This window comes from Myxocyprinus asiaticus, chromosome 6 (assembly GCF_019703515.2).
Source record: "Myxocyprinus asiaticus isolate MX2 ecotype Aquarium Trade chromosome 6, UBuf_Myxa_2, whole genome shotgun sequence".
Classification (NCBI taxonomy): Eukaryota; Metazoa; Chordata; class Actinopteri; order Cypriniformes; family Catostomidae; genus Myxocyprinus; species Myxocyprinus asiaticus.
In genome coordinates, this window is record NC_059349.1 from 48842194 (window position 1) to 48862536 (window position 20343).

General features: G+C 36.6%; 1 protein-coding gene across 2 annotated transcripts in view; it reads right to left on the reverse strand.

Moving 5' to 3' along the window:
- Window positions 1–914: 914 nt before the first annotated feature.
- LOC127443154 (G protein-activated inward rectifier potassium channel 3-like) overlaps window positions 915–20343 on the reverse strand; it is a 28039-nt gene continuing 8610 nt past the window's right edge. The window contains exons 2-9 of one of the 2 annotated variants that reach the window (XM_051701705.1): window positions 16976–17427; window positions 16437–16650; window positions 13213–13414; window positions 12123–12315; window positions 10275–10472; window positions 10049–10179; window positions 7208–7500; window positions 915–5942 (exon numbers count right to left, since the gene is read on the reverse strand). In XM_051701705.1, coding sequence (XP_051557665.1) covers window positions 7225–7500; window positions 10049–10179; window positions 10275–10472; window positions 12123–12315; window positions 13213–13414; window positions 16437–16650; window positions 16976–17270 — 1509 coding nt within the window. In that variant the 5' untranslated portion in view covers window positions 17271–17427 and the 3' untranslated portion in view covers window positions 915–5942; window positions 7208–7224. Of the gene's footprint in view, window positions 7501–10048; window positions 10180–10274; window positions 10473–12122; window positions 12316–13212; window positions 13415–16436; window positions 16651–16975; window positions 17428–20343 lie in introns of both variants that reach the window. The other variant, XM_051701704.1, reaches the window with a different exon arrangement.

The window sequence follows — 20343 nt, forward strand, 5'->3', positions numbered from 1 at the left end:
TGAAAAAAATAATAAATAGAAAACTATAGAAAATATACAAATAAAAAGGAATTTTTTATATTTATCTGGTTTGAATCTACCTGGCTGTACTGATTTTGGGGGTAATTCTATGTAATTCTCTGGAAACTTGGTACTCTTTAAACATGGTACAATTTGTAAAATGGAGCAGACAGCTACTACACTTACTGATAGATGAAAGCAGAAAAGCACAATAAAAATAGCAAAATATGTAATAAATCAACATATAAGAGGTGAGGTATTTGTAGAACTGTATTTTTGTCTTATTTTCCAGAAGCAAAATGACATATTTAGTTGTGTTTTCAGAGAAATCGAACATATTTAGTAATTTTTAGGCTTATAACAAGAACATTTTATAACTGTATACATTTTAAATATTGTCCAATGGAGTAAGGGGGAAAAAAACTTGATTAAAAATAAAAAAATATATATTTTTCTTGCCCCATCAACAAATAGTTTGTGTATGTGTGTGTTTTAGGCATAAATCTCACTTCATTTTGTTAGATTCCTCTGAAAATAAGACTAAATATCTTATGTCATTCTGCTTCTCGAGTAATTTTTCTTGTTTTAAGGATGTTTCGATATTTTTACCAGGAAAAAAGGACAAAAATACTCTGTATGAAAATTATTTTTTTGCAGTGCACAGTTCTAATGAGCTTTCTGTTCGAGTTCTCCATGCACAGATTCAGTGTGGGCCTTGTTGTAAGCCTTTCAAAGACAACCTTTCTGAGCTCTGGGGCTTAAAACAGATCTGTAGGTCTGTTACTATGTAGAATAGTGAAATGTTGGCTCTATGCACTCAGCCACACTATTATCACTGCCCTCTAGTGGCAATGCCAGGCGTTGCAAGTCGACTTAACTGGTTTGCAGAGCTGAACATACATGGATGCTTAATAACAGCACATCTAAACATAACACTTCTTTAGTTGGTTTTAAATAGGCAGTGTATTATATAATGACAGGAAAAACAAACTGACAGGGTGAAACACTGAAGCTAAAAGTACCAAATTCAGCTGTACAGAGTGAGTTAACAGAGAGAAATGACTAAAGAGTCAAGAAGGACAAAGAGTCAGAAGGGTCAGAGAAAAGTCAATACCTTAACATTTACCCATAATCCCACTGGGTTAAGAAGAGGACACATTAGTGCATGTGAAGTATCCGTGATTCCCATGACTTGGACACAGAAAGTGATAGGGTTTGTGAATTGTGAATATGAATATACAGTAGATTCAATCAACCCATTGTATGGAGATACACAATAAGACTCAGAGGTTGCATCTGAATTTGCATACAATCCATTTCATATAGTATGCACAGTTAGAATTAGAGCATCCCAAATCATAGTGCTTAGAAATAGTACGCATTTCCAGTGAAAGTATGCATGCATTTGGCGGTAATATTACTTATATTTTCCATAAATGAAAGAAATCTATTTGTTGTTGATCCTTTTTATTACAGTAACTTGGATTGAACAGCTTAAGAATTAAGAATACAATACAAAACAAGGTTGAGTGCAAAAAATGGGACACCGCTAAACATTTTGTTTTTGGAAATTAAAATAAGTTATTAATATGAACTTAAACATTACATAATAATTTTTGCATTTTAAGGTAATGAATTAGCTAGATGTTACCGCTTACATGCAAAATACAAATAAAATGTGACAAAGGGGTCTGTGCAATCAAGACGTAATTTAACGTTGTAGTAGTATGCCACTATCTCTCTACATACTCAAAAGTATGTACTTTCCCCTTCACAAGCATGTAGTAGAAGTATGCGAATTGGGATGCAGCCAGAATCAAACAAATTACATCGGAATACAGAATTAGAACAGAAGAGTTTTAAGATTTTTGTTGAGCAACTCTTACGATACTTATTTCACAATTTATCCAAAAGTGGTAAACATAATATACTAAAATATAATAGAATATATACTATATACAGTATTTATACTATACTACAGTCAATAAGCTACTGTCACTTTTCACTCGAAACATCAGAAAAACACATCGATACCGATGTTTACAATTGCAAGGAAAGTGAGCTCTTTTAAAAAGAACAAATAACTGCAATAAACATTCAACTGTACACAATTTCCATCGTATCCAGAATTACCAGACATTAGGTTATATATAGTTTTATTATTACTTATTATACAGGAAATAATAAAGCTTAAAAACACAGATTTTATAAATGTCAACAGCAGCAAAAGCAATAGGAGAAGACCTGCATGGATCCAGGTTTGTGCTTATCATGTGCTAAAGACATTAAAGTGAGCTACAAATCACATACAAGTCAGCACAAATTAGAACATTTCGGGAAAAACACAGAACTTTCTCAGTGCCTTTATAATTACTGTCGGAGCCAATTCAGTTGCAACTCACCCTGATGTAATCAAAGCTTTTGTTAATAAAATGTCACAAAAGTGCCCAGACTGACTGTTATAGGTTACCACACATAAATTACTCTACTTACGTAAGTCAACATAAACACACATTCGTTTGTTACCATTAAGGTGTTTCCTACATTAAATTCCGTAAGTGCAAATATGGTATTTTCAGCTGTTTTCAGCATAAGTTTATGTTAATACAACATGTACCATGTAACAGGCCCAAGATAAGTCTGATTTCTTCGACACATGATGAATAAGTGTTGATATGGGGATTACTGTTCCAGATTGTCCCAGAGGAAATCATAGTGTCTAAATTAAAAACTAAAAACTATATATATATATATATATATATATATATATATATATATATATATATACAGTATATATGTGAATCTTATCTACACCTTTGTGTTCAGCTCTTTTGGCATTAAACAGACGGCATCATATGACCAAAAATTCTCTCAAATTTCAAAACTAATCTATTCCTCTTTAAAACTATGCAAATTAAAACCGCAAAATGTTAAGTGAATTGTAGTGTTGTTTTATTGGACAAAAACGTGTATACACCCATGAGTTCAAGATGAGGAAACAATATTGTTCGTCTGTTTTCCAGGAAGAGAAAGGCTTTACATCAGGGACTAAAAACGGTTCAAGAAATGAAAATGGAAAACGAATGACATTTTTAGCAGAAAGTAACCAAAACCATAACAAAGTGATGTTCAATTGTTCCAGAGTGAAAACTTTATTTTTAAATGCTGGAAACCAGTTATAACCGGTTAATTTTGTTCCGATAATTTTTTCATGAAACTAAAGGCCAAAGGCTTTATCACGGTATATTTTTGGAAATACACAACTTCATGTTGCCTGAAAAAATGAAACGTGCTTTGAGCCTGAAGGAAAATGCTGCATCACACATTTCTTTGCCTTATTGTCCGTTGTGGATGTTGTATTCTGTGAAAGAAGACCTTTTTAACAACTATGTATAATTACTACATATACATGCACGGCTAATTCAGATACAAGGAAAACATTATTAGAGGTAAAAAGTACTTTTCTCAGTTGTTTCCAAGTCTTCACTGAATTATTGATAGATATGATGTATTAATACAGATTTGATGCTGCCGAGCTGTGACTCAGAAGCAGATCTTTAATTAAAATTGTACTTAACTCTATTGTGATAAATCGCTAACTTTTTGTTTATTTTGAGGCAAGTGGCTTATTTTGAGCTTGATTTTCCAGACCAGATTTCTTGCTTCTCTTGTGAGATATGGCAACGCTGCCATTGGTACTTCCCCCACGCCTTAGTGCAGAATACTGTCACGTTATGAACCATTCTTTGTTCTAACCGGTAACCATTTCAAAGGAGGCTGCGGAACTTTTGAACCGGAATGGAAAAAAATACAGTTTTTGCTCAGAATGAACTGAAATGAAAAACATTTCGTTTTTAGTCCCTGCTTTACATTTTAAATTTGTATCTGCTAAAACACCTGAAATTTGTATCTGCTAAAAGTTAATTTGGTCGACCTTTAGGAGTACACTAGCATAAAGATGGCCTCAAATCTAAAAGATATGGAGTAAAAGTTACAAATCTCACGTTTTAATTTCATGGGGTCTTGAATGTACACTTTACAATTTCTCTATCTCTCTCATTCTTTCCTGCTTTCTGACTTGGCATGTTATGCTTTTTTTTTTCTGAAAGTGAATGGCACTTTGCTCTGCTGCAACAATATGTGAGCAATTAGTTATTGTATTGTTGCTATGGACACATTATAATCAAATAAAACAAGAGGAAGGAAGAATAATAATGTGTCCTGTGTATTGAATAATTTATTTTGGCAACAGTTGATCAATCACTGGATTGTGTAAAATCTCCCTTATTTTAATTTTAATTCATTTGTTGTCTAATCATGTCTAGTGACATGCCACTTAAACTCTGAATATAAAGTGAATGACTTTCCCAGGCAAAACTCTGGACGGCGGTCAAATGAGCGTTCTAATTTTAACATTGCCTCGCTCTCAGCTAACGCTACACTCTGCTGTGATGTTGCTAACTGGAATGTAATGTCGCCATAGTAACACTTTCCACATCTTTTTCAGGTACATGTGAATCTAACCAATGGTACAGTAAACAACTTGCACAGACATGTTCTAAGCGATTATTTTAAAAATAGTACTGGTTTGTACCTCAGAACCGCACTGGCTGAACACTTATGAAAGAAAGGCAGTTGAAACGTTTAAAAGGATAGTTCACCCAAAATGTAAAATTCTCATCATTTACTCACTCTCATGTTGTTCCAAACCTGCATGACTTGTGCACAAGCTTCTCTCATAGCGCTCATGGACGCGCAACATACAAGATTTTCGCTGAAAATGACTTCAATTTTTGGGTTTATCACCAAAACATATTGCATGCCATCAGAAGATTATGACGCAAGAGTCGCATAGACCAACCCTTTATGGATATGTTAGAGAAAGCATATCCTTTGGCTAGTAAATCTTTGTTTTTACTTGCCAGACTTTTGACGACATGTGAGCGAAATGGAAATGAAACCTGAAAAAGACATTAAGCAAATCAAAAAGGGGCCTATTCACATATCTTTAGTATTCATATATATGACTTCACACAATATAGTATGCGGGATTGTACATTTTATTTTATATTTCACTTTTCATCATTTTAATCACATTCACATTCTATCAATTCATATGTCATGAAATTGCATTTCAATTGCATGATACCAGCTTTTTTCACAATTTGATTATTTCATACACATTTTTCAACAAAATATTCACAAGGTTGGAACCTAATAGTGAACATAGAATTACAAATATAATAATTATTTAATAATTATTTTACAAAAATAATAATTTAAGTGCTACTATATCAAAATGACTATGCAAAAAACACACACAAAAAAACGAAAAAAAAGACAGTTTTACCAAAACCCCTGCATAGATACTGCAAGAGACTATTTGTTAAATTCTTTAATATTTACAGTGTTTTCTGAAGTTAAAATACTTCATAATGTATGATTGTGCCTTTAAATAATTATGTATATACACATTTATTACACTTGCTACATAACACATTTTTTATTGTATTTTTTTTTTATGCACCTGTGCGATTTACATTGAGTTTACATTGATACTGTTGCCTATGTATAACAAGCGCTAAAATGGTACTGTCTCTTTAAGAGAACCAGCAGCTCCGCTAGCAAATGTTCTTAGTTGTTTTTCTCTCATCCGTGCAGTGTATGAATAGAACTAATGTTTATTTTTTACTTTTTGATCACCAACTGACTGTAATTAACAGAAAGGATAGACTATTAAAAGCATGAAATGAAAATGGGGTGCCTGCATCTCGTCTTTGGACACAAAATACACGGCATGAAGCAAAAGAAAACTTTTACTTGCATAATGTGAGCTGACTTGCTGGCACAAATATTTATTGTACAAGTTTTCAAATTCAAATCTACAAGCTCTTGAAAATGTTTTTACCTTCTAACAGGCGCATTACTGGTCTGTATCCATGCTGTAAAACAAAGCATGTTGTGAAAACAGTCAGTGGAAAGTTGAAAAGTTTAACCAAAATCAGATTTGACGTGGTTACATGCAATGTAAATGTAGATATGGCATACCATGGCTCAACTAACATGATGGTGACACCGCGATCCATGACACCTCAGGTACCACTGCAGCCAAATAAGGTACATTTCCTTCAGAGTGCGCGCTCACGAGACACAACATGCAGTAAAAGACGAGACTGAATCCAGCTTCTTAATCGCCAGCTATTTATTCAGTAAAAGGAATCTTGGTGCTTTGCCACTACACAGCTCAATTGGCGAGTTAAATCTGAGGGCTGATAGACTACTTTAATGATACTTTTGGGTCATTTTTTTTTTTTTTTTGCCTTAAAGTATGGCATTATCGACTAATATTTATTGAAAAGCTAGGACTTGATACATTAAATATCTAATGATTTTAATTCATTAAAATATCTAATTTTGTGTTTCATTGAAGAAAGTAAGTTGGGTTTGGAACAACATGAGGGTGAGTAAATGATAACAGAATTGTCATTTTTTGGTGAACTATCCCTTTAAGATTGATAGTTCACTTCTTTGATTGATACAAATACAAATCAGACATTGGCTCTGTTCCGAAACCTAATGAAATTATATACTGTATGCGTTCCCAAAGCAAAGCCTGTTCATAAAGTTAGGCAGATATATTATTCAGCCTACTAAGTGGACGTTTTCCATTTAGAGTACTAGGAAGTATTTTTGAAAGACTTATGATCGAAAATGTATTAGTGTGGACGTGGCTTAAGGTATTTTGTTATGGCCAGATTCTAAAGAGCATTACTTATAAGAGTTATTTTTAAGCTTAATATAGTATAGCAACACGCAAACATCAAATTTGTATTTGTGCGCTTCGTATGAGGAATGTTTTTTGTGTGGCGTGCAGAGTTGCTGCCTTCCAAATCAGTCATTTATGATGGTCCATTTCAGTTAGGATGATGCCTTAGTACTATACTGTAGAGTAACTGCCTATGTAGACAGCAGACAGCAAGGCAGCTCACTAAAGTTTGAAACAGAGCTTATGTTTGAATTCAAAGGCAGTGTTGTATGAAACATCTGAAGTTTAAATCTGACTGAAAACACAGCATGGTGACACAAGGAATTCCCCGTTGGGGAAAGTATTCTTTGCTAGGAATTAGCGACTATACACTGAAAAATCGCATGTTAAATCTAAGTTAAATTTACATGAATAGTGGACTCCTTCGAACATTTTCCGTACCTTTTCCTTGCATCCTTTCAAGCCTCAGACTCTGATTGGTCAGTTGTGACACTGCCGTTCTGCTCCCCTACAACCGATTGGTCCTGGGTATTTGTAACTCCGCCCACAATAAATGTTGGCCCGTCTCCCTCCCTTACAGATTCCAAATCAGTGGTCTTTTCCGTTTGCTCAGTCAGATTAGGCCCCTCCCATTTCTCTTCATCAAGGCGACTGGAGATTGACCAATAGAGATGAGCATCCAAACGAGCAGCAGCTAATTCCAGCTCTCTTGCAGAGCAGGAGGGCGTGTTCACCTTTAAAGGAAATGAATACTGATGACCTTATTATGCTCTGAATGATACTGTAGCAAAAATAAATAAATCCTGCAAAACATGATTGCATCTGTGCATTTACATACATTTAAGTATTTTTTGCATTTACACATGCATTTACTTCACAAAAAAATATTCCAAAAATGTAAATACTAAGTGTAAACTAGCATTGATTCTGTTCACCACCCCCGAACAACACCCTGATGTCATCAACACAAGATACAGGAAGTTTTCTCTTCCCACTTTGAATTGAAAACCCTATTTATTTATTTGACCCCATTATATTTCCTAATTTCAAACATAATTCAAAGTTTGAATTTCAAACAGAACATACACTGATGAGCCAAAACATTATGACGACTTGCCTAATATGCTTTTTGTCCTTTGCGTGCAAACAAAACAGCACCAAACTGCCAAAGCATGGACTCTACAAGACCCCTGAAGGTGTCCTGTGGTATCTGGCACCAAGACATTAGCAGCAGATCCTTCAAGTCATGTATGTTGCGAGGTGGAGCCGCCATGTTGGTCCAGCACATCCCACAGATGCTCAATTGGATTGAGATCTTGGGAATTTGGAGGCCAGGGCAACACCTTCATCATGTTCCTCAAACCATTCCCGAACAATGTGTGCAGTGTGGCAGGGTGCATTATCCTGCAGAAAGAGGCCACTGCCATCAGGGAATACCATCGCCATGTGGGTGTACCTAGTCTGAAACGATATTTAGGTAGGTGGCACGTGTCAAATTGACATCCACATGAACCACGGACCCAGGGTTTCCCAGCAGAACATTGCCCAGAGCATCACACTCCCTCCACCGGCTTGTCGTCTTCTCACAGTGCATCCTGGTGCCATCACTTCCCCAGGTAAATGGCGTACACATACACAGCCGTCCATGTTATGTAAAATAAAATGGGACTAATTTCTCCCATAACCATCAATAAAATGTCCTGTGACTTGAGCCACAGTAGACCTTCTGTCACTTCGGTCAAGACGGGATAGCCTTCGTTGCCCTCGCTGAGCATTGGGCGCACAACACCCTGTCGCCGGTTTGTGGTTTGTCCCTCCTCGGACTGCTGTTGGTAGATACTCATCACTGCTGATGAGCACCCCACAAGCCTTGACGTTTCAGAGATGCTCTGACCTAGTCATCTGGCCATAACAATTTGGCCCTCTTCAAAGTCGCTCAGGACTTTACTCCTGCCCATTTCTCCTACATTCAACACGTTGACTACGAGAACTGATTGTTCGCTTATCTAATCTACCCAGAACTTGACATGAGGCATTGTTAGGAGATGATCAATGTTATTAGCTTCACCTGTGAGTGGTCTCAGTTTTGGCTCACCAGTATATATATATATATATATATATATATATATATATATATATATATATATATATATATATATAAAGCAAGCACAACATCACTTCACAAATGATTTATAATGTATATGTAAATACAAACAAAACTAACTGAAAAATGGTTGAATGTACTGTACAGTAATGCTGCTTGGCTGGAGTATAAAAAACAGAAATATGACTGCACAAGTTTTACTCCAATTATGTACACTCATGACTCATCCAAAATCTACAAAAAATGCCGTGAGCAGCAAGAATCAGAGTCTTTGGTCGATCTAGCTCAAAGAATCCCCAGCAGTAAAGAGAGAAATCTATGATCTTGGTGAATAATAAAATCAACATTGGGCAGAACTTTATTAATGAATAAAAGCAACTGATCGTATTTATGTAAAAGTTTCAACCCAAATAATTCTCTTTTTAAATCTTTCGGCTAAACCTACAGTATATATGCTTATCGGTAGTGGCTCTTATTAATTTGGGTCAGTAAGCAACCAACTAGCAACCACAGGGCAACGCTCAGGTAACCATCCACAACACTGTTGCATTGAGGCATTTGAGTTTTGCACAGGCAATCACCAGTCATGTTTTCTTTTTTCTTTTGGGGAGGGGGGGGGAATTTTTCCCCTTTTTCACCCAATTTGGAATGCCCAATTCCCAGTGCGCTTTTAAGTCCTCGTGGTGGCGTAGTGATTCGCCTCATCTGGGTGGCGGAGGATGAATCCCAGTTGCCTCCGCGTCTGAGACCATCAACCCGTGCATCTTATCACGTGGCTTGTTGAGCACATTGCCACGGAGACGTAGCGCATGTGGAGGCTTCACACCATCAACCGCGGCATCCGTGCTCAACTCACCACGCGCCCCACCGAGAACGAACCACATTATAGAGACCACGAGGAGGTTATGCCATGTGACTCTACCCTCCCTAGCAACCGGGCCAATTTGGTTGCTTAGGAGACCTAGCTGGAGTCACTCAGCACGCCTTGGGATTCGAACTAGCGAGCTAGCTAACTCCAGGGGTGGTAGCCAGCATCTTTTACCACTGAGCTACCCGGGCCCCCCCAGTCATGTTTTCTTCTATCTTTGTCCCTCTCACACATCTGTTTATCATCTGCACCACTGCTTACCATAATCTTACATCTAATCTACCATAAATTCCCACTGTATGCCACAAACCTCAAATGTGTGGTGAAAAGCCCCATAGTCCACATCAAAGAATCCCTCGGCCAGTGACATCATCGGACTAAACCTGTGACCCCATAACAGCTCTTCAGCCAGGTACGAGCTCCTCGCCTGACAGGTCATACCTGCCCATCAAATACACCTGTTTATTATTAAATACTCAACAATGCATCACTCTTGGATGTTGCATGATATATTTTGAGTGTTTTTGTGTGTGTACCTGTAGCTTCCACCATCCCCTCCAGGATGACGACAACCTCAAAGTCCTCTTTCTCCAGCTGGGATTGGGACATGTCCCAGAATGGAGAGCGGACATCGATCTCATGAGAGATCACCAGTGGAGACACCAGGAACAAACGATCGTCCCCCGTCTCAAAGCCCACGCTGATATCTGTCTGATCCAGAGGAATAAACTCACCTATAAACAAAGAAAGAGACATAATGAGAGTGTAAGGAAGGTGAAACGTAAAATATAAACTAATCTTTAAGTTTATATCAGTTGTAAATAATTAAATATGGTATATATAAGAGTCAACATGAAATCAACATTTACCCCACTTACTTTAATTCATTAACTCTTATTTTTCTTACTAATGCTCCTAGTTGAATTGTGTACAACTCATCAGTGCATATTTTTCCAAAGAAAAAGGGGGTTTGTCTTCATAATCTTACATCAAAATCAAATAACTTGCTCCACCTCTGAAACTTTCTTTTTTATTTTTAAGTTTCTACAAATTGGTGCCATAGTCTGGCTCCATTTCTTGTATAGAATGCTCACTGTTCACGATTAAATCAATTCGGAAATATGTCATATTGGATTTTGAATACTGTTTCATGTTCACTTTTAACCTCATGCCACCCCACGTACATGTGTGGACGTTGTATTTTGGCTTCGCTATATTCAGTTCATAATCTTAATTCATTTAAACTGACTTAGTTCAGGAGACTCTGTGTTGTCAGTAAAGGGTTAAAATTTCAATGTATGGAGTCATGTGACAAAACAACATGGCGAAGATCACAGTGGAGTTTGTCTTTGGGAGAAACGCTAACAAAACTACATCGGGTAAGAATTCTAATCAAGTTTTTACACTGAGTCTCTAGTTTCATCTGATATGCCACTGTGGTGATGTGGGCATTGCCGAGAATGGGTTCATCCAAAAGTTGAAAAATATTGCTTTCAGAGGCATTATGTGGAGATAAAATAAATATATGGTGCATTTCAAACTGTTCTGAGACCAGTGCAGACAGACAGCACACTGGAGGTTAAGTCATTCACTAAATAGGGAGCAAGGGAGCATCCTATAGCTCTCTAAGCAGCTAAGTGCATTCACTCCTAAAATTCGACCAAAAGTTCAGTTTCAGGCTGCAGATGATGTTTGGATCACTCAACATGGGACAATGGTAATCAGTACATATATTCAGAATTTATAATGTATAATTGTATTTTAACATGGTTGGCAGTGATTGGACGATGCTGGCCATAACTTTGAATCGGAATTATTTATGCTCATTTCTGATGTAACGTCTCAACACGAATAACCAACATTCCTGGAAACATAATAAACAATTTTATTTAAATAAATCTGAATCTCTTTAACTTGGTATTATTTAAAATTTTACGACTTAGTTCCGTTGTTAACATATGTTGCCATCAATTTTTAAGAAAACTATTTGCTCTAGAATTATTAGTTTTTTTGCATGTTAATTAGGTGCTACCAGTTACAAATCAAAAAGGGAAATGGAAAATGCACACAGCAGTCAAGCTTGGATCTCAGGAGGTTAAAGAAGCAGAGAAGGTAACTGTTTTACCTAACAACTAATTGGAACTATCTGAAATAATGAATTGTGAACCAGTACTCTCTAGCACTGGATCATCAGGTTTGTTTCAATTCAATGGATAACAAAATGATTCACTGATTCGTTTGAAGCCTCACTCAAAAAACACATTGTCATCACAAGATGTAACCACCAGGTGGCGCCACATAGTCTATTACTAAGACCAGAAGGTGCTGATGTTGCAGATGAGACGGTTCAAGTATTTTATTGCCTGTGGTGCATGCTGTCTTACCCTCTTGCGTCTGTTTGGATTTGATAAGTTTGGCTCGCATGTTGGCGCCCACAATGTGGGAGGATCTCAGATCCCCGACGCGGAACATTAGACAGAGCTTGTCATCCCGCAGTGAGATAACAGCGTTACGAGAGAACACCAACGTCTCTGCACGCTTATTCGGCTGCGAGATCTTCACAAACATACATCCAACCTAGTAAGAGACAAAAAGAAAGAAACAAACTAGAATGTTACATTGTGGACTTTTTCACCTGTTTTATCATCCACCAGGTGAAAACAGTAAGTCCAATCTCTTACAAGAGTAATAGCATACAAGCCACCCGAGCAACTGGATTTGAGGTATCATTCATATCCATAGCACCGAAGTTTAATAGTTAAGGTTTGGGGTTTGTTCAAATCAGTAACCCAACTCAACTAATGTACTGTAAACCCAGAGGACATGGAACTTAGTGAGAGTGTGTTTTGAGTATTGAGTATTCTATTTGAGTATGTGACACAGACCCAGGGGGGCAACATTTAAACCAGGACAGAGATATAAATGAGCTCATCATTAACACAAAAACACATGAAAATAGGCCACACAAAAAATGAGAGATTGATAGGGGGGAATTAAATTACTAAATGTCACAGAATTAGCAAAGGAGAGAAAGAGACAGACACAGAGAAAGAGAGAGGGCACACATCTGTGGTCCAAATCGTATGACTCATTTGCTCTGGGTTATGGATGATATAACGCAACACTCAGCAGTTTGGAGCATAGATAAACGAACGAAAGCCATGCGTTATAAAAAACATTCCTTTTCCAAAACACATCATGCATGGAAGACATGCATATGTGCATGTGTATGTATGTGTATGCACTTAATCTATAGTTTAGGACAAAAATTGTCCCCAAAAGTGAGCTAAATCTAACAGAACATTCAGGGACATCCTTGTTTTGAAAAAAACTTTTCATAGATAAAGCAGCACATTTTTTAAAACAATAAAAAGGCACAAAACATTTCTTTTAGCTGTAGGGTTGGGGTTAGGGTTAGGTAAGTCAAAAAACAATAGAAGAATGATAGAAAAACACATGTGTGTGTGCACTAACCATGAAAGCATTGACCATAGATCCCAGTATAGCCTGCAGCAGAAGTAACATGGTTCCCACTGGACACTGGTCAGTGATGACACGGTGACCATAGCCAATGGTCGTCTCTGTTTCGATGGAGAAAAGGAACGCAGAGATAAATCCATTAACATTATTCACACATGGAGTCCACGTCTTATCTTCTAAATGATCCAGATCGCCCCTGCAATGAAAGAATTACAGAACGAAAGAGAGAGAGAGAGAGAGAGAGAGAGAAAGACAGAGTTAGAGAACATGCAACAGAGACAAACTTTTGTTTCATTTGCAGACTTGTCCTTGTCTTTTTATAAAACAGGTCCTATATTATATTGGCTCTGGCATCTTACTGTGCTAAAAACGTTTGTTCTCTAGTGTCCACCCACACAGATCAACTGTGGTTTCTATTTAGCGTGGACAAAATCTTTAGTGTTTCAACAACACTGCATGTAGATCTATGAATTTCTGTAGATGGGCATGTGGAAATTTCAGGGATGCACCGATATACATTTGGTTAGTGCCCATAACAGATAATTATTTGTATTTTTTGGCTCATGAACAATTATAATGGCCAATATAAAAAAAATATATATATATCTTTTTTGGGTGTTGTTTTAAAAACAGTGTCTACTATAAAACATAGTGTAATTTTCAGAACTCAATTTCAGAACTTAATTCCCAATGCAATAAAGGCATTTATTGAAACCAAGCTGCAAAAAGGGCTCGTTCTCTACTTTCGCGACAACACTATGTCACTAGGGGTACATTAATTCATGACCGTCGTTACAGTGAAAAAACACCCTTGGCTCCGCCCACTGGCGCTCAGTTTGTACTCCGTTCGAGCAAAGGACAAACAAAGCCTACTATGGCCTAACTATTCCTGAACACCAAAGGGGACCCATCTGGACTACTTTAAATTATTTTTGTTTATATTCATGCTCTAGACAGACATCTCTGACCGCTTGATACACTGTATATCTCGGGCCGCTTTAAAAAGACGCTGTGTCAAGTATCAACTCTGAGGAGGAGAAACCGTTATCTTTCATTCCTCTGCTCTGCCTTTTGTTGTTTTGAGCACAAACACATCATGGACGTGTTCTTTCGCCCATCTGTGCCATTTTTAATTGTTGGTGTTATGTAAGCATGCGCTAGATGAACATCTTTGATGGTTTTTATATGTTTCCAGCGATGTGATGCTGTATGTGTGTGCGTCTAGTTCACACCGTGCTTTGGACTATGTGTGTGCGTCATGTGGATGTATCTTCATTGTATTTCAGTGTGGATTTAATGTTTTTTTTTTATCATATCAGCATGGATTGCTTGTGAACCAGTCATAATACGATTCAAGCTTTGCAAAGCAACTATTATTGAAGGATGGGACAGTTAAAAACACTTGGACCTGATGCAAAACAGTAAGTAAACAGTTTCATTCATGAATATTTCAAATGCCATGGCTGTTTGTTATTTTATGGTGCTGAGTGTTAACTGTTGTGCTTGAGATGAACAGTTTAGTATATTAGGATGCAATATGTTGGATATGTGTTATGTGTAAACCCCGAAATGGAGTTTTATAATATGCTGATTTAGATTGAAATATGGCTGATTTTAAGGGGCTGCATGTTGTTAGCCAATCAGAACAGTGACCGTTTATATTGACGTTTTAAGGAGGCGCTTAGGCCAAAACCGAGCTTTTCAGTCCGAGGGCCAGAGAGGAAAATGATCATATATCATTCAATTATGACTGTTTTGGTGCAAAAAGGGTATGATAATAAAGGGTAAGATAATAAAACTATAAAAAAAAGAGCATTTCATGACCTCTTAATTTGTGAGTGATATATTATACGTCAAGTGAAATCAGGACTCAAAACAGTAGAGTGTACAGCCAATAACCGTTATGATGGCCTATATTAAAAGTCTATACTGCTTAGTTAGTGTGTTATTTTACAAACAGAATTTTACATGCTTGAAATTCAATCAGGCATCAAAAAAGTACATTGTACAGCATATAACCGATATGATGGCCAATATTTATTCCTCCGTGTTCCTTAATCTTTCATCCATGTTTTATCCTCGTTTCAATGCATATTTTGATAAAATAATCAAGTATCTAAATTGAGGCAAGGACATGGAGTGAAAAATGCGACTATATAGAAACGTATTTTGGTTGAACAATAATCTACATCTGAGATTTTATTTATTTTGGACTCTTATAGGCTCTGCGCCTTTGCCCGTCCCAGAAAGGAAAAATTAAGACTAAATCATTCCATTAATCTATTTTAAAAACTATCGGCCGATTAATCGGTTATCGGCCCTTTTCACCACCTTACGGGTATCGGCAAAATCCATTATCGGTCGACCTCTAGTTTAGTAAGCGTGTTATTTCTAAAACAACTGATAACCGATATGATGGCCAATGTCAAAATACCATACTGTTTATAAGCGTGTTATTTCTAAAACAGAGTCTCCAATTAAGCTTCAAACTAGAACTGTACATGATTCAAATTAAATCAGGCATCAAAACAGTATAATGTACAACCGATTACTGATATGATTGCCAATATTACAAGTCTGTACTGTTAATATAATATTTTAAGAACAGTGTCCACAATTAAGCTTCAAACTAGAAATGTACTTGCTTAAAATTAAATCAGGCATCACACATTATAATGTACAGTAGAAAAGATATATAACTGTTTAATACTTTCATAACCTGACAGAATAATATCTGGAAACCTAAGCCCTGATATTATCTCCTTCCAATTTCAGCCAAAACTGACCCTTAATTTAATACAAATTTCAAAAAGCACTAATATTGACCAAAACCAATATGGTCACCGATATATCATGAATTCTGCATTTTTAACATCTGTAGTGAAAAATTCTACACAGTTTGCATTATGTATTTTTTTAGGCTTTGAAAGTTTAAAGTGTAGGCTTATTTTGCTACAGTTTGTCCCCAGAAGTTAACTAAATCAGAGCTAAACAAGTGAGCCATCTCCCTTGAGGGACACCTGGGGAAGTGTTTATTTGGAAAAATAACATATACTAGAATTTCTTATTCTTAAAATGGGGTAGTTTAGGGTTTGGCGAGGGTTAGTCTGAAGACATTATAATTAGTGTTATATAAAAGCAATAGTAGTCTATAAAAGACAAACAGTATGTCCTCATTTAGACTGCCAAGTAAACATAAGTGTCTGCATTATTCGTACCTGCAGTATGCAATGAGGTACCATATTGCTCCAAAGAACAGCCAGGTCACCGCATATGCCATGACAAAGACGAAGAGAGAGCAGCGCCAGTTTAGATCCACCAGGGTGGTAAAAATATCCGTCAGGTAACGATATGTCTTACGCATGTTACCATGCTGCACGTTACAACGTCCGTTTTTCTCCACATAACGCTGCCTCTTACGCTTGTTGCGTGCTGGAGAGAGACATTGAGAAAATTTAGAGCAGTACGACTAAAAATGGCCACCAAAAGCGTGGACACACTTTTTTAATTTCATACATACAGACACACAAATGAAGATAAAAACCAAACACTGTCACCAAGCAGCTAACTGCAATCCATATAATTATTATTTTTTAAATGAAAAAATTAAAAGTCTAAATTAACAAGTTGCAGAACACTGACATCTTGTTCCAGTCTGAAAAGGCTTTAGATTATGATTGTGAATGTGATGAGGACACTATCTTTAACAACTACCAATTGCACTTTGACAGCAAGATCTAGAATGATGGATTCTTACCCCATCCAAATCTGCCCCTCTCTTGCCCCGCCCCCTGAACTTTCTTCCGGGGCTGATTAGCTTGTGCCTCCCTTGCAGCCAATTTGTCTTGGAAAGACATGTTGTTATTGGTTGTCGACTTTGGAGGTGGAGCCGTCTCTGTGGTTACCATGTTCCCCAGCTCCTCGGATGTGTTCTGTGCTGTTGGAGCTGGAGCATCTTTTTGAGCCTCCTCCACTTGCTCCTCCCCTTTCTCTGGGACCGGGACAGACAGGGATTCGGGACATGTGGAGAAGCCAGTGTTGTCCAGTGCCATCTGTGAGTATATTTGTCTGTGAGTGTGTGTGTGTTAGTGTGTGTGTGTGTTAGGAAGGAGTTATAAGTGTATCTGTACGTGTGTGTGTGAGTGTTTAAATTGTCTCACAGTGCCGTATTCTCAGTTGCAGAGTTTCATCTGCGCATTTGTAAGATTTCTGCAAGAAAAGAGACACAGGAGACAATCTATAACACTGATAAAACCAAGAACAACCAATTAATTACTTTTCCAAAGGGCTGAAAGTTTTATAACATTCTTTCATAACATTTTCAAGGATTTCTAAGTAATTTACTGCAGAACCCTGCAGAGCTTTGCACTGCATCCACCAAGCAGGAAACAACTTTATTCCACTGTTGATTTTTGCTTCGCATTCATTTGACATTGGCTCAACCTGGGCTTTTCGTCTTTATGCATTAAGCATCTAATTAACTGCCTGAAATGTACTTAAGTAGATTATACTGATGACATTCAATTCTATGTATTAAAAAAAAAAAAAAAAAATCCATTGATTGACATTGAAAAACATTGAAGGTCTGTTTAATACGCACCCAAATATCCATTCTTTATCAGAGGGGCTCTTACCAAAACAGAAAACCAAACAACATGCTATTATATACACTTGTGGCCAAAAGTTTGGAATAATGTACAGATTTTGCTCTTATGGAAAGAAATTGGTACTTTTATTTACCAAAGTGGCATTCAGCTGATCACAATGTATAGTCAGGACATTAATAACGTGAAAAATTACTATTACAATTTGAAAACATTTTTTAGACTTAAACTACTTCAGAGAGTTCTCATCAAAAAATCCTCCACGTGCAGCAATGACAGCTTTGCTGATCCTTGGCATTCTAGCTGTCAGTTTGTCCAGATACTCAGGTGACATTTCACCCCACGCTTCCTGTAGCACTTGCCATAGATGTGGCTGCCTTGTCAGGCACTTCTCACGCACCTTACAGTCTAGCTGATCCCACAAAAGCTCAATGGGGTTAAGATCCATAACACTCTTTTCCAATTATCTGTTGTACAATGTCTGTGTTTCTTTGCCCACTCTAACATTTTCTTTTTGTTTTTCTGTTTCAAAAGTGGCTTTTTCTTTGCAATTCTTCCCATAAGGCCTGCACCCCTGAGTCTTCTCTTTACTGTTGTACATGAAACTGGTTTCTAGAGAAGCTGTTTCTTTTTTTTTTTTTTGCCATTTTTGACCTAATATTGACCTTAAGACATGCCAGTCTATTGCATACTAAGGCAACTCAAAAACAAACACAAAGACAATGTTAAGCTTCATTTAACGAACCAAATAGCTTTCAGCTGTGTTTGATATAATGGCAAGTGATTTTCTAGTTCCAAATTAGCTATTTAGCATGATTACTCAAGGATAAAGTGTTGGAGTGATGGCTGCTAGAAATGGGGCCTGTCTAGATTTGATCAAAAATGACTTTTTTCAAATAGTGATGGTGCTGTTTTTTTACATCAGTAATTGTCTTGACTATACTTTGTGATCAGTTGAATGCAACTTTGGTGAATTAAAGTACCAACTTCCTTCCGAAACAGCAAAATCTGTACATTATTCCAAACTTTTGGCCGCCAGTGTATGTATAGCTGAATTGACTTGCAGTTAACAAATTTCTGGGCTTAATAGCTACATTGAAAACCCTAATAAGTTGACTTTACTCGACTGAGTAAACTCGTTCCCTCAACTGAATTGACTAATGACATCTCCAAAACTTGTGTAAATAAGTTCACTTAACTTGGTGTTCTTATAGAATTAACATAACTATTTAATTAAAGTAACTAGAATTTAAATATTGTTTTATCTACTTAATAATTTTAATTGAGTCGGACTAAATCATACTGACTTAAATCATAAAATAACACAGCTCAAATAAAGAAGATTATAACTGATTCTAGGTGAATCATAAATTAACTTAATAAGTAAATTCTTGTCCACATGCACAAGGATAACTGGGCTATAAACATATGCTCTTAGATTTTGAGGCTGGCTTGCAGGTGTTTGTTTTTTAAATGGTATTGCATTGTCCTTACACTACTGTAACCAGTCCTGCTCAACCTGCTCCAAGCAGGATTTGAACCTGCATCTCCGGCATGGGAGATGGGTGCACTAACAAGGAGGCTAAAGGCTATAGCATCAGTCGCTAGTGCGCCTCTTGAGGCAAGGGGAATGAGGTTTACACACACTGCACAGCACGTACCTTATATGAATATGCATTTTGCTTATATGCGTTTTTGGATATGAGTTTTTGCTTTTGCTTGGCCTTCCGCTTGCTTCAGAGGACCAAGCACTAGCAAATTACATAGTCTGAATGCACGTGCACAGGAACAGTTTTATAGTTTTTCATTTTATAGTTTTTTGACAATAAAATGTCCCAAGCTTTTCTCCATTCTGACAAAATGAACTTCTGTCCAAGCTTCTTTTTATGACATAGGTATGTACAAAAAAACGTAAGAGCATGGTAAAATATACGTCTGAAATTTACATTTAGAATCAGAATCAGAATCAGCTTTATTGCCATGTATGCTTACACATACAAGGAATTTGTCTTGGTGACAGGAGCTTCCAGTGCACAACAATACAAAACAGCAACAAGACATAGATAATAATAAAAAATAATAAAAAATATAATATAAAATTGAAATTGAATAGAAAATAAAGTATATATAGAATACACAGTAAGACAATATATATATATATTTATATATATATACACACACACATACATACACATTCATATATACACATACAACATACACACATTTCATATTCATGAGAGGGCACATTGTAATATAATACAATGTGTTCATGTAAAGGCACATATAATATATACAATGTCATTCTAAAATTACCATTAAAAAGACAAAACTTGAGCTGATTTTATTTCTATCCCTTTTTCTCTATCCCTTTCTTGTACATCATTCAAAGATTTAATATGACAATAAAATAAAATAATAAATATTGTCAGTAGGGATGAAGCAGTTCACTATTTGGCTTTGAAAGGCAGTGTTTTATGTTACTGCTGAACAACAAACACATTTGACCTGTAATATTTTCATT